The 14458-nt window shown below is 38.6% G+C and overlaps 2 protein-coding genes across 3 annotated transcripts; both read right to left on the minus strand.

Moving 5' to 3' along the window:
• Positions 1-2483: 2483 nt before the first annotated feature.
• On the minus strand, positions 2484-5653 carry LOC102234616 (lens fiber major intrinsic protein-like). Its single transcript, XM_005801755.2, has 4 exons — positions 4926-5653; positions 4686-4850; positions 4522-4602; positions 2484-3549 (listed from the first exon to the last, which is right to left on the minus strand). Exons 1-4 carry the CDS (start codon positions 5283-5285, stop codon positions 3364-3366), a joined length of 792 nt encoding a protein of 263 aa, XP_005801812.1. The 5' UTR covers positions 5286-5653; the 3' UTR covers positions 2484-3363.
• A 3438-nt stretch (positions 5654-9091) lies between these two features.
• On the minus strand, positions 9092-12479 carry LOC102222608 (aquaporin AQPAe.a-like). 2 transcript variants are annotated; one of them, XM_023338890.1, is made up of 6 exons: positions 12398-12479; positions 11184-11375; positions 10459-10620; positions 10197-10361; positions 9756-9836; positions 9092-9449 (listed from the first exon to the last, which is right to left on the minus strand). In XM_023338890.1, exons 1-6 carry the CDS (start codon positions 12410-12412, stop codon positions 9234-9236), a joined length of 831 nt encoding a protein of 276 aa, XP_023194658.1. In that variant the 5' UTR covers positions 12413-12479; the 3' UTR covers positions 9092-9233. The 2 variants fall into 2 exon arrangements, with proteins under 2 accessions (XP_023194658.1, XP_014325261.2); XM_014469775.2 differs by having other exon boundaries at positions 11184-11378; positions 12398-12477.
• Positions 12480-14458: the final 1979 nt, after the last annotated feature.

A 14458-nucleotide genomic window follows, 5' to 3' on the forward strand; every position in this document is an offset into this window, starting at 1 on the left:
ATAGTGCAAATGTACAGTAGGTGAATAGGTTTAAAATATATACTATATGTGTTTTACAGCATTCAATTTGTCAACAGTCTCATGTCGTTATCAGACCAATAAATAGCTGGCATATGCTATGACAAAAATTGGAAAGCTGTAATTTTGCATTAGATCAAGGATTCGTGGGACTAGAATTAGAAGTGGAGTCCAACTTGCTGGACACTTCTATATATCATGATTCTACACTGTTTTATAAAATCACTTTTCCTTCTTTAAGCTTTTGATTTAGTTGTTAACTGGTTTGTCCTAGTTTCTGTTTCCTCCTGGATGCCTGGTAATAAACCGATCATTGATTCAGGCGTGTTAGAGTAAGGATGCATCCAAAACATTCAGGACAGCAGAAGTGATGTAATGTGATGCTAAATTAGTACTGTCTCTGAATTTTACCACGAATTTCAGAGCATGTATGTTCTTAGTTAGCCTGTTTGCGTTATCTTACAAGAACCCACAATTTGATAAAAGCAAATATTAACTTACAGATGTACAGCTCTGGAAAAAATTAAGGCCCACTGCAATGAATCCCATTGAAAACCTCGTGGTTATTCCACCAAATATTGATTCCTGAACTCTTCCTGAGTTAAAACATTAGTATTGTTTTGTCTAAATGAATATGAACTTGGTTTCTTTTCATTATTTGAGGTCTGAAAGCACTGCATCTTTTTAGTTATTTTGACAATTTCTCATTTTCTGCAAATAAATGTAAAATTTTTGCTTGGAATTTGGGAGACATGTTGTCAGTAGTTCATAGAATAAAAGAACAATGTTCATTTTACTCAAACATATACCTATGAAAAGTAAAATCAGAGAAACTGATCATTAAGTGGTCTTTTCCAGAGCTGTAGATGTAATACATCACTGTAAATATAAAAGCCATTATATTAGCCTATTTTGCCTCATTCTATTTTGAAACTGCATTTTAGGGAACTTTACAGCCTCTCATTTGATTTTTGGGGAGTTATCTCTCGTTTGTACAGTAAAAGTTATAAAAATGTTCTTTCATTTTCCAAATTGGTCATTCTGGCTGTTACTTGCCTGAGAAATTATTTATCAAGACCGCTGACAAACATAATATTTAAAAGAAACAAAAGTTTTGTCAATGTTTGCAATCAAACTCAAAATACTGTTTAATTTACAAGCTTTGACTGATGCCCTTTTCCAGCTGTAGATTATTCTCATCTTGGGCTCCTGGGGCATGGATTATGTGGCATCTACCCAAAATCACAGCTGCTTCAGGGTTAAAAAAGCCTCCCCTCTTTCTGAACATTAATTTAATATTTTCCAAAATAGTGTACCATAAACACCACTATTCATATTTATTTTGTTTGAGGTTACCGAGTGCTTCTATTTCCTATTTAAGGCTTTTTGTGTGTTGTTTGTGCCCTCTTCTGGTCATGGTCTTACATTGCAACTTAAACTCTCCCAAACGTCCATTATGATGCCTTTATAATTTTGGTTTGTGCACAACATAAAGTGAGAAACCAATGCAAAGTGGCGAATAACTGTGCAGCAAAAGGGAAAAGAAACATGGCCTATGTGGCAGTACCACTGATTTAATTAGTCAGCATAATTTTGGTCCATCTCATGGTGGCAAACCCTAATTACATTTTTTTTTTTAAACGACACGTTTCTATATGAATATTTTTGGTATGATAGCGTTTTCAAAGTGATAGCTTAGTCATAGTTATCACCTCATGAAGTTAGAAACCGCTTTGGATAAATTCTGCTTTTTGAGGCTGGTGTATGTCCGGTTTTGACTCACGGTATGATACCAAACATCTCTGGTATCGTGCAAGAGGCTTGGTATCATCTAAAAGGGAAAGCTCTTGGCTTTTGTCTAAGTCAAGTTTTGAGTCCCTCTGACCAGCACAAAGGGCAATAGAGCTTGTTAAACCAAACATAATGCACATTTTCCCACTATTTTCAGCTAAACTAAATATTTATTTTAGCTGTGTGGCATACAGGGACATCTGGGACTGTGTCTTGATTTTATCTTGGGGTGTATTTTGGTAAAGGGGGGTGATTACAAATGAAAACTTTTCAGATTCTTATTTGTAGAAAAATTAATAAACCAGATCTCATTTTCCTTCTACTTCACAATTATGAACTATTTTGTGTTGGTCTGTGTCGTGGAAAAAACACTGTCCACGACAGTCTGTCACATAAAAATACATGGAAGTTTTATTTTCACGCTGTTTAGAAATGTACTTCAAATGTTTAAAAGTTGCAGGTTAAAATAAAATTAAAAAAATGAGCCAACATTTGTGTAAAGTTTAGATTTTTTATGTTTTTTTTTTTTGTTTTTTTATTGAAACACCGTGTGCTCCCAGTACGAATCAGATAACTAAAAGAAGACCAAATGCCTGGGATACAACATCTGTTGTGGATTATGCTGGTTCAGAACAAAAAAAGCAGATGATTTATGTAAAAATTAATAAAATAGCAAATAACTGTGAGACATCAAGCAGGTGGGAGAGGAGAAATGATCATGGCATGACAAACTGAACACAAGTAATGGTACAAAACAGATGAGTGGTTATGAAAATAAAAATAAGAACAACTGGATCTGCAAACTTGATCACACAAGTAAGCACATATACACACACTCACCTCCAAACACACTCTCTCTTTCTCTCTCTCTCTCTCTCGCTCTCAATCTCTTTCACATTTTCTCTCTAAAACACACACACCAACAGATAAAATGTGGTGATTGAAATGATTGAAACCCTGTTAAAATCAAACGTTTTTTGTTTTTTTTTACATCCTCATCTTGTGTCTGAAAAAAAGAGAGATAAGCTCGGATGAATACTGAAAAGCAAGCCCATCTTCACTGTTCTAACACAACCTAAAACTGACAGCGTTCCCGTCTCTGTCATATCCAAACCCAGTTCCCGCTTTACTCCCATCTCTATAATTCCCTCTGACCTTCATCCTGCTCCCGTCTCCCACTTTCTAACACGCTTCTACCCTCACCACTCGGTTTGATATCAGGCTTTCCTCACCCTTCTGCATCTTAGACGGCGGTGAAGAGTCGAGACAGCTAGTAGTGCAGGCTTTAAAAAGCACAATGTCCAGGTGGAAGTACAGAAAGAGGACTATGTGGGGGGAAGAGGGGTTGAGGATTCTCGTTGTGTGCTGAGGTTGAAGGTGGTGAACCTACATTTTAGGATATCTGAGAACATTTTGGGTTAGTCTTGTACAGAGGAGCGTATGAAGGCATGAGGTCGAGAGGGAACAGTTGAGGTGGGTGGGGGTCAGCGTAGCTCAGGGATTTGTCCCTCGTCCCCAGACTCCCAAAATCGGAGAAACGGGGACTGGGTCAGCTTATAAGGATTGCGTTTTGAGCTCGATGGGTTCCCCTCGAGTGTCCTGCTGAGTCTCGCTCTGGGGGGGTCGACTTCCCTTCAGTGTGGCCAGGCGCTCTGAGAGACCTCTCATACGGGGGAACAGCATGAAATCGTAAAAGATGGCACCCATGGCACCCCCGATCATAGGCCCAACCCAGTACACCTGCAGGAAATGACATGCAAGTTGTCAATGGTTGAGCTCTACACGATGCCATTCGCAGCTGTGCAGACACTTGTACGGCTGTCTGTTATTATATTTTAGGTGATTTTCTAATAAATTTTATGTAATCTTATTTTTGGATAATGGTGGATATACGTATCTGTTTAGTTTATTTTATTATTAGAGAAAGTTTCGAGCTAGCTGGCTAGCTTACTAGCTAACTAGGTAGCTAGCTAGAAATCTATAGATAGATAGATAGATAGATAGATAGATAGATAGATAGATAGATAGATAGATAGATAGATAGATAGATAGATAGATAGATAGATAGATAGATAGATAGATAGATAGATAGATAGATAGATAGATAGATAGATAGATAGATAGATAGATAGATAGATAGATAGATAGATAGATAGATAGATAGATAGATAGATAGATAGATAGATAGATAGATAGATAGATAGATAGGTCGATGTGGATTTTTTATTTTTATTTTATTTTATATTTATTATTTTTATTATTTTATATATATTATATTCTATATTTATTTAATTTTTAAGATTTTTTTATCACCATATTTTATAGTATTGTGGTAAGGACTAAAGTCATGATATTAAGTATTTATTATTTCTTTTTTTAGGTAATTGTGTGGCCGATACAGCAATTCTAGCTCCAGGAAAACAAAAACGGCTGTTGAAAGAACATACCTGTGTGCTATATGCTTCTTTAGGATACTAGTTACATAAAGTAGTGGGATTTGAATCACTAATCTGCACACAGTAATTGCATTTAATTATATTTTCAATTTTTTTGGTAATTATTGATGCTCTCAATAAACAAACATTGGAAAAAATAGTGAAGCTAACAGTCACAGAAATACATAGAGTTTTGGTTAAACATCATTAATCAGAATTTAGCATGACATTGATAAATCAAAATTCTTATAATGATAAATGACAATAAAGATATTACCCAGTGGTTGATAAAGTTTCTGAAGAGCACTGCAGGGGCAAAAGATCTGGCAGGGTTCATTCCAGCACCGGTGTAGTACATCTAAAACACAATTCATGCATTTGTTAAAGATTGTCTATGTGCACAAGTTTGTGTTGCTTTTACCCTTTTCCTGCAACTCTCACCCCCATGAGATGCCCAATAGTGACAGAGAAGCCGATGGAGAGGGCTGCTGATCCCATACGGCCATTTCTCCTCTCATCGGTCACAGCAAAGATGCAGACAACAAGCTGGAAGGTGAGAAACACTTCCACTGTGGTGGCCATCCCCAGGCTCATGCCAGGCTGCAGCTGGAGGCACAAAAATTAAGAGATGCAGCAAATGTTTGACCCATAGGATATTGAACATTAAGCCTTGATATTTACCATGTTCATTGCCATGTTGCCTCGCATGTTCCCAGGCGTTACCCCGTACAGCACTGCAGCTCCCGCCACTGCGCCCAGGCACTGCGCGAAGATGTAAAAAAAGGCACGGAAAAACGACATCTGTGAACCGACAAGGTAGGCAAAGGTAACCGCGGGGTTGATGTGGCCGCCGCTGATGTGGCCAATGGATTGGATGAAGGTGGCGGCCGCCAGACCGAAGCACAGGGCCACATGAAGGACGTGATAAGGCCCGGTGGTCCAGCGCAGGGCGGCACCCATGCCGAAAAATACAAAGAACATGGTCCCGAAGAACTCAGCGAAGACCGCCCGCCAAAAATTCATAGACCGAAACTCCCACATGATGTGTGCTTGAAGTTCTTAGTCAAGAGAAGAGTGTTGGTGATTCAAGAAAAGGTAATTTACCTTTTCAGTCCTTCATGAAACAGCTAAAACAACAAAAAATCTCCTGTTGTAGTGTCAGCTGAAAAACAGCCGCTTTCAACGCAAAACTGGACTCTGCTGGTCTTTACCAAACTGTGCACTACGCTGGTAAAGTCAACTCAGCTGCTTGCCACCTCTCTCCACCTGTGGCAAAGACATAGGTGTGAGATGATGTGGGATGTGAGTACAGACCAAAGATGCTTAGATTATTCAAAAGTAGGTGGGCATCAATGCTAACTGGGGGATTGTAAAGCACAGACGGTGATAGACGTCCAGTGGACCTTTTAGCCTCTGTGAGGGAGGGAAGGGGGCCAGACAGGCGCTTTATAAAACCCCCTCCTGAGGCCCCAGGTGACGTAATAATCCCCCTATTGGGCTGAGGGTGGGGAGGTGGTGAGGTACTGCAGCGCTAAACATCCTAAATCAAACTAACTGAACCCCTTTTGTTGCTTCTCTTCTTACACTTCCACTAAAACCACCAAAGAGCCAAATCAGATGAAGTATATGTTAGAAAAACAAATCTTTTCAGACAACTGATAGGATCAAGAAGGGTTATTTTTGTATATTCAGTTCAGAAGCGGAGCCGAACCTCCACTGGGAGGAACAGCTGAAACTCAGAGGAGACGGTTTTCTTGAGGGCACATGTCATCTGTTGACATATCATAACTGTCACAACGTGCAGATATAAATTCTGATGGACAAGGGCAGAAAGCACACACTTGTGCACAACGAGACATGCATGCTTGTGTGCACACGCGCGCCCCCACCCCCCCACACACACACACGCATGCAGATAATACAGTTGGGGCCCCACACAGAAACGCCCAAAGCTAACAGCGCTAACACTGAAATGCCTGACCCTGTGAAACCATTGTTTGCAACAAGCAAGGTCGCTACATATGCTCAGAGACAAGACAAAAATACAAATGCAGTGAAGTTCAGGGGAATGTTTTGCAGCTTCACTTTGCCGTTGTTTTACAGACATTTAAACCATCGCTGAGGATTAAAAATGGTGACAAAATCTAAAACCTGTACTTGACTATCTGGGTTTTGGTTGATTCTGCTACAGCAAGAGACAGTTAGATGGAAAATGAACAACAGAAGCAAAAATAACCTAAAAATAACGCACACCTAAAGATGAAATGTGATGATTGAAGTGATTGAAATGCTGTTAAAATCAAACAGTATTTAATAAAGAAAAGTGATTCGTGCAAAAAGGAAACCAAGAATGCCAACAGAGCTGCAAACCAGAAAGTCAACCAGAATCCCACGAGTAAATAACCAAAGCATTGCTAGTTTCTGTGTTTGGCAGAAGACTTTGACTGATCACAGTGGACTCGGGGTGTGTGTGTGTGGGTGTGTGTGCGTGTGTGTGCGTGCGTGCGTGCGTGTGTGTGTGTGTGTGTGTGCGTGTGTGTGTGTGTGTGTGTGTGTTGTAGAGACATGATGAGGGGGATCAGCGGCACTGAGTAACATCAGTGCTCACCAGAGCTGAGCAGCAGAGAGCCGTCGCTGCTAGTGTGTGTTGGCGGTGATGAATGCAGAACGCTGATCTTGTTGTTTTAACTGCCTTTTATACATGTCAGAAAGAACACACACAATGCTGGTCCTGTGGTAGATATTGTGCATTTTGTGCGTGTGTGTGTGTGTGTGTGTGTGAACCCCTTTATGTAGTGTGTTGTAAAACTGCAAGCCTTTCTGAGTGTGTGGGCATATGTGCAAACAGAATATACACAGTAAGAGCATTGCTCATTTATGGCAAGAGTTTTATTTAAAGATTTTACAATAATAGTCAACATTGACTTGTTTTAAAGGGTCGGTCTTTAAGAGTGTCTTACAGAAGTTTTCCTTAAACATTTTCTCATGTAACAACCACAAACTTTTATGTATTCATGTAACCACCCAGCACAAAGAAGTTGTGAAGCAGAAGGAAAAGGATTCATGTTTTTCAAATAGTTTCAGAAATAAATCAAGTTCAGTTCAGATTATTTATATTTGGATCGTTCATTAAAAAAAGGCGGTGAAGTTCAGTTTGGTGAAAGGTAAGTAAAGAGAATATTAAAGGTTTCCTCAGACTCACCAGAAATAAACTAAATAACATGAAACTATAGCAAAACAACTTTTTTATGCAACACAAATAACAAAGTCCAGTCTTGTGATGATCAATATTCCAATTACAAACGTGAATGAAATCAGATTTTTGGAGTTGCAATTGATCGCAAACGGTACTAGTAGAAGCCTCATACAAACAATTTAAAACACAAAACGTCCCAAACTGTTGCATCATTTGATGAAACCAGAGATGAGACGTGTGGAAAGATGGGACGTGCTTGAGTTGTTATGCAAAGATGAATAAACAAACATTTCTCTCTCTAGATATGCAGATTTGGTAGAAATATACATCTTAAAGACTTGTAGCTGTTATTGCAATAAAAGCTGGTTCTGAAACCATCTTGAAACCACGCATCATTTTCTCTCAATAAAAGACATACGTAGATTTTTGTGTTTGTCATAGGAAAAAAAATCTAGAAATAAAAACAGCTAGTATCTAACAGAAATTAGATAAATATCAGTTCATACCGAGAAACAACAATTCTTAAAGGTTTTACGAAAACAAAACATTTCTTCAGAAACTGTGCTCATACTCCCATTGTTTCCATTTTAAAGTACAAAGCTTATTCTGTTCTCCCTGTTGGACCACAACAGAGGTATGGAGGTCCATTTGCCTGTGAATAGCAGGTCGTATGAGAAGAGACAGACGTGGACGGACTGTTTGAGAGCATCACTGAACCCACAGCGCCGGCGAAGAGCCGCTTTAGCATTTCAAAGCGATCACAAACACAAGATGCATCTGGAAACATCAGGCTGTTATTCAGCAGGATTTTAATTAGTCCCTTTTTTATTTACATATTCTGATTATGTGAAAGAGAATACTGAACCTAGCGACATTAGCTTCCAGCTTCATATATGGCAATAAAGGCAGTACTTATCCTATGTCATGTAAATGGTTTTTTTTTTATTGTGAAAATGACAAAAATATGATTTATTTTTTGTAGCCTAGGAAGTTTTATGATTCTCAGTAAAAATTAGTCTCATGAAGAGGATGCTCAGGGTTTTCTTAATTTAATGTAAAATCCCTTTTTCCACCATCATCTCCATTAAAGATTTGGAAATAAAATCGAGAAAATTACGAAAAGATTGTTGGTTAACCAAAACAAGACAGTAATGGGCAAATTCAAGGTCAAAGGACAAATTCTTCAAAGTCAAATTCAATAGAAAGTCTGATAAAATATCCAATAACTTCACCAAACTCTGATTCAGAACCGCACAGCATTCTGGGGGAGTTAGGCAGAGGAAAGCCTTTAGCCGCTCAACCTGTCACTGCTAGATAAACAAGACTGGTGGCATCAACTAACTCACTCACTCACTCTTTGGTTACCAAGCAACAACCTGTTGAGTAACCTGTGGTTACCTAGCAACAACCTGTTGAGTAACTGCCGCAGCAGCAGATTAAGGTTCCACCACTTTGTCTCTTAACTGCTTAAAAATAAAAAAAACTGTGGAAAAAACAGGAAACGTCACACCACCAGTTTGGCAGGATTTCAGATATTTAGAACAAAAAAAACTAATCAATAATTATTGATATTGACTGATATGAAACTCTTAGATTGTGATACGGTTTTCTTCTGTTTTAAGCAAGTTATCATAACCAGATTTGTTTTTATTTATTACACAACAATCTTCAGATCATTAGTCTGATTTGTGTTTTTTTTTTTGGCACAGGACGTTTAAGGAGCTTAACCGTTGGTAACTCTGCTCCTGCCATCGCTCATCACCATCGAAGCCTGACGAAACCACCGTCCGTCTTCAGTTGCTTTCCTGTTTGTTGGCATGTTTGGCTCTCATGGCGTTCTGAGTGACTGTGGACAGAGACGAACCGGTCATGCTGGCCGTCTCAACAATATCAATGTCCTTGCAGGTCAAACAGGCCACCAGCTTCTGGCGAGAGGCGCTGCGGGCGAAGAAGAACTCATGGGACACTCCGGCCAGTAGAGCGCCGATGATCGGACCGATCCAGTATACCTGTAGGTGGATGACAGAGTAGCAGAGCGTACCGCACCTGAGGAGGAGCTAAGGTTGATTTTCTCTGTGAACTGAACAAAATTCAAAAATTTGTACGACCATTGTCCTCACTATGAATTTAGATTGCAATAAATCTTTGCTAATTATTTAATGACTCTCACTGCCTGTAGCACATTACATGCAACCTGTTTAATGCAGCATAAAAGGTTAAAGGAAAGAATAAAAATTTAGTTACTTATTGTAAATAATTTTTAAAAAAGTTAATATGAAGCATCTCCACGCTGCAGAGTGAAAAGTGTGTCTTACCCAGTGATTTTCCCAGAATCCAGTGATGATGGCTGGACCCAAGGAGCGAGCCGGGTTCATACTGGCACCAGAGAAACGGGCCTAACACACAGTTGTTGTTGCTGTTAATTGGTGGTGTGATGTATTTATTTAATGGCAAACTTTTCTCAATTAAAGCAAAAACAAACTGTAATATAATATTTGTATGCGATATTACAAATAACAATCTGAATGTGGTGTGTGAGACACCTGAGGAAAACCCCATTTACAGTTTTTGAAAAGAGGTTCTGAATACAAATGCACTCCACACTTTTCAGATTGTTTTATAAAATATTCTGAAATTTTTAGCATTCTTTCCTTTCGGTTTTATAATAATGCGTTAGTTATTGTTGGTCTATCTATTAAAATTCAAAATTTTTATGTAAACAAATATACCAGGAGTCTAGCTTTTTTGTTTTTTACCCCTATTAGCACTCCAGCAGTGTGAGAAAGTCCAATGGCCAGATTTCCTGGTTCCACGCTCTCCTTCCGTTTCTGCTCCTCCACTGAGAAGATGGTGAAAACCATCTGAAAGGTGCACAGAACCTCGATGCACAGAGCCTGCGCTGCATTCAAATCTGCAGGAACCTGAGTGTGATTTAAGAGGAATCGAGACAGAGGAAGCATTAAGAAGAAAAGTATGAGAAATATTTAGCAGAAACTCAGTTGCATTCTGCAAACTGACCCTGTTAACAAAGTGCTCAGCTGTGGCTTTGAGGGGCAGAGCCAGATAGAGGGCCGAGGCCCCTACACAGGCCCCCAAACACTGAGCCACCATGTAAACGACCCCCCGCAGAGCGTCCAGCTTCCGGGTGGCCAGCAAGGACAGTGTGACAGCCGGGTTCACCTGGTCAGACACACAGACACAAACTGCTTCTCTACTTTCTAATAAAATCAATTTCAGCATGTTTGAATTTCACCTCACTGTCGGCATTCACTACAAGATTTCACAAAGTGTATTTTTTATTTTATGATTCTTTCAAAAACATGCATGTGTGTATGTCTAATTAATGGAAAACTGTATTTTCTGCTTTCTTTTTTAAACTATTTCTATCCTGATATTGATTATTGTTACCTTCCTAAAATGATGGCCTAAGCCATTTTTTGCCAAAAGTGATTTTAACAACAACAACAAAAACTCCACTTTTTGCCATTTGATGATTTAGGTAAAAAAAAAAAATCAGGTCATTATTTTAGGAAGGTGACATTACTGAAGCACTCGATCAATAAATCAGAAGCCAAAAGAGAAACTGCAATTATTTACTAACTGGTTAACTTTACATAAAATCTTCTGTTTTTACCAACTTTTAATTTAATGGACAATTTCATCACATTTATTCAACATCCTTTTGGCTGTTTTGTGGAAAAAAATAAAAATTTCTTTTCTAAATGTCGCTGTACGGTGTTTACCTGCGCTCCACTTATTTCTCCAAAGCAGTGTGCCAGTGAAATAATGACCACACCCACTGCCACAGCTGGATACAGGGGCCCCACTGGGGCCTCGCCGGGCCCTGGAACAGAGGCACCCAGCACAGCGCTCACTAACACCAGGGTGCCAAGCAGCTCTGCTAAGACGGCACTCCAGAATTGCCTACTGCGGAGCTCCTCGGCGGAAAAAGGGCACATGAACAAAGTTAGCTTGTATTTAGTTCTTCTATTCAATTTTTATGACTAAATGAATCAAAACACGAAACTAAAATGTTGTTGAAAGTCAGAGGTTTGTAAATATGTGTTTGCTAAAATATTAGGGGGACTTTGAAATGTAAATATATGCAACAAAAAGGACTTTCAAACAGGTTAATACATGTTTCTGCTAAACATATCCTGATTTAGGTCTCATTTATGACACAATGATAAAATAATGACAAACATCTCCTAAAAAATAGGTTAACTAGGAGTGAGGCAATGATCGATTATAAAATGATAAACAGAGAATCATGCTGTGATCTACAGTTTTACAACAAGATTTGATAAATCCAAAGTAAACAAAGTGTGGCCTGAGTTGTTTGGGTCATTTGTTGGGCACATCTGGTTTAGTTCCCTGTAGAAAAACTGAGGAAAAATAGAAAAGTGATTTAAAGTTTTGGTTTTTCAGCAAAAGCTGGTATTTATGTTTTAGAGAATGTCCATCATTGTGACAAAATAAGAACAGGATGTTTTTGTTTTTGCTCATATTCTACATATCTGCAATATTATAGCTATATTTTGTCTATATCTGGATCTGTGATATAGACAAAATAATATGGTTCTGAGTTTTCAGGACGCAGGACTTTCAAACCAAGTGCAACGGAGAAACATTTTACTTGTACTGCAGTTGGTACTCTAGGATCTCAAAAACAAAGATTTGATTTTAAGGGGAAAACTAAGTGCCAAATTTTGGAATAATTTGAAAATCTTTGTTTAAAAGCAAACATGAATATATCAAAAACCTGAGATAAATTTGGTCAGATCAAGAGCCTGTGATCGGGAGCTTCAGCATAAACTCATAAATTACAAATTACTTCCAGCTAATAAAACTAAATCATCATAAACAACCACTTTTATTCCAAATATACTTATGAATTATAAAGAAAATGTACAACTTTCCTGTTGCTCAAATCCAAGCATTAAATGAGAATCCTCACCTCCCGCCACGTCATTTCAGATCCAGTAGACGTTTCCCTCCGGCTCCTTGTTTATCTCTGTTTCTGTGTGTGGAGCTGTGGGGGTCTGAGGGCTTTGGGGTCTCATTAACTTGAGAGCTCTTTTGATGAGAACAGCCTCCTCCCTCTCCGCCTCACGCTCTCCTTCTCCGCTGCACTCCAGGCCCTTCTCTGCTTTCCTGTTGCTCGCGCGCGCGCGCACACACACACACACACACACACACACACACACACACAGAGCAAAGACGTCCCTTTGAGGTTGCATGTCTAATGTCCTGTCCTCCAAAAATCAACCTTATGCCTCTATAGAAATCTGCAGGGCTTCTAACATGCATGCAAAATGTCTCAATAAATAAAATCAAAAAGATGGTCACAACTGCAAAATGTGCTGCATATGAAGGTGATGTATGTTAATTCTCAGTTGATACAATTTGTCAGCACTAAATCTCGTCCCAAATTACATAAACACATATACACACAATGCCAGATTAAAACTTAAAAGCAACACATTTTGCCAAAAATCCACAAAACTAGGTAAAAATTCTCCAACATAGTTTGGATTTAACACTTTGAACATAATTTAGACTTAATTTTTCTATATATATATTTCCATTTATCTTTTAAAAGATTTCTTTCTTATATTTTAGCATTTTAATAAAAATATCAATAATAGTCACCTATCATAATAAATTACAATAAATACCAACCCAGACAGCAGAGAATAAACCTTTTGAACATTAGTTACATTATATTTATTTACTTTATAACATTATAAAATTTATCTTACAATCTGTTTCATTTGCATTCTCAACATTTACAAAAGCGTATTAAAACACCCACGATTTTTTTCAGACATGTCACAGAACAATACTTTGGTCACTTTTTAAAAAGTTTATTTTCTTCAGCTAAAAGAAATCAAAATTGATCTTTTGTTATATTTTGTTTAATAAGTGAATCTATGTTGTTTTGTTGTTGTTTAAATCATGTGCAGAGATTATGAAAATAGTTAAAAATAACAGAATATTTAATACTCCATCCATTTATTTCAATTAGCGATATCTCTAACTTCCCTCTGATTACACCAGCAGCACACAAAATCAAATGATTGCTGCTTTTTAAATATAAATTACACTTACAAGTCTATAAAATTGACAAGGAACTGTTTCAATCTTGAGAACAGACGTCTACCTAAACTAAATGCTTGTCTTGTTACATGGCTATTTGGCTTATAATTTTGTTTCCTTTCTTATTTTATGCCAAGAATTTATTTTCTTCAGGAAGATTTCAGATGTACACCATTTAGCAAAACGTTTGTTTTGTTTGTTTGTTGGGTTTTTGTTTTGTTTTTTTTGTCAAACTGTGTTTGGTGTGAACTGGTCACCTAGAAACTGCCGCTCAGCATGACTTTCAAACCAGTAATAGCAGAAGGAGCCAATTAGTGAGCAGAAGTGAGGCGAACAACAAGAACAAACCTCATGCTTTGATTTCAAACCATCTGTTTCTCTAATATGCAGCATTTCTGTGCCAGATACGATCAATCCCTAAAACCTTTTTCAGTCGTTTCAAAAAGCCCGTTTTCGCCTCTCTACATGGTGCTTGTGAGGTATCCCTCTGATCACCATGGGGACCGTCTCTTTCATGATGCTGTTACCATGGAGGCTTGTGAACTGCTGCGTCTCTTTTCATTGTCTCTCTTTGATATCAACACGCACTGCACTTCGATCAGATGATGCTGCAGGAACCGCTCTGGTTCCAAACTGAGTGAAGGGGCAGAAATGACCGGTACGTGATGGTGGTGGATTTCTGCTGGTCTGCCCCATTATGTCATGGATTACCCCCTCCTCACTGTGGCAACTGTGTGACTGTTATCCCCCCTTTTGTGGCGGTAAGCCCCAAATGTGCGGCTCTGGAACCCGCTGGCGTGAGGAGTTTTCAGGCCGCCTCACTCACCCAGAGTGCTGACACTGACGCTATTTTCACACATACACTCGAAGTGCAAACTCAGGGCTTTGCGCTACAGAGCAACGGGGAATTAATATGGTA

The sequence above is a fragment of the Xiphophorus maculatus genome, chromosome 1 (assembly GCF_002775205.1).
Source record: "Xiphophorus maculatus strain JP 163 A chromosome 1, X_maculatus-5.0-male, whole genome shotgun sequence".
NCBI classification, from domain to species: Eukaryota; Metazoa; Chordata; class Actinopteri; order Cyprinodontiformes; family Poeciliidae; genus Xiphophorus; species Xiphophorus maculatus.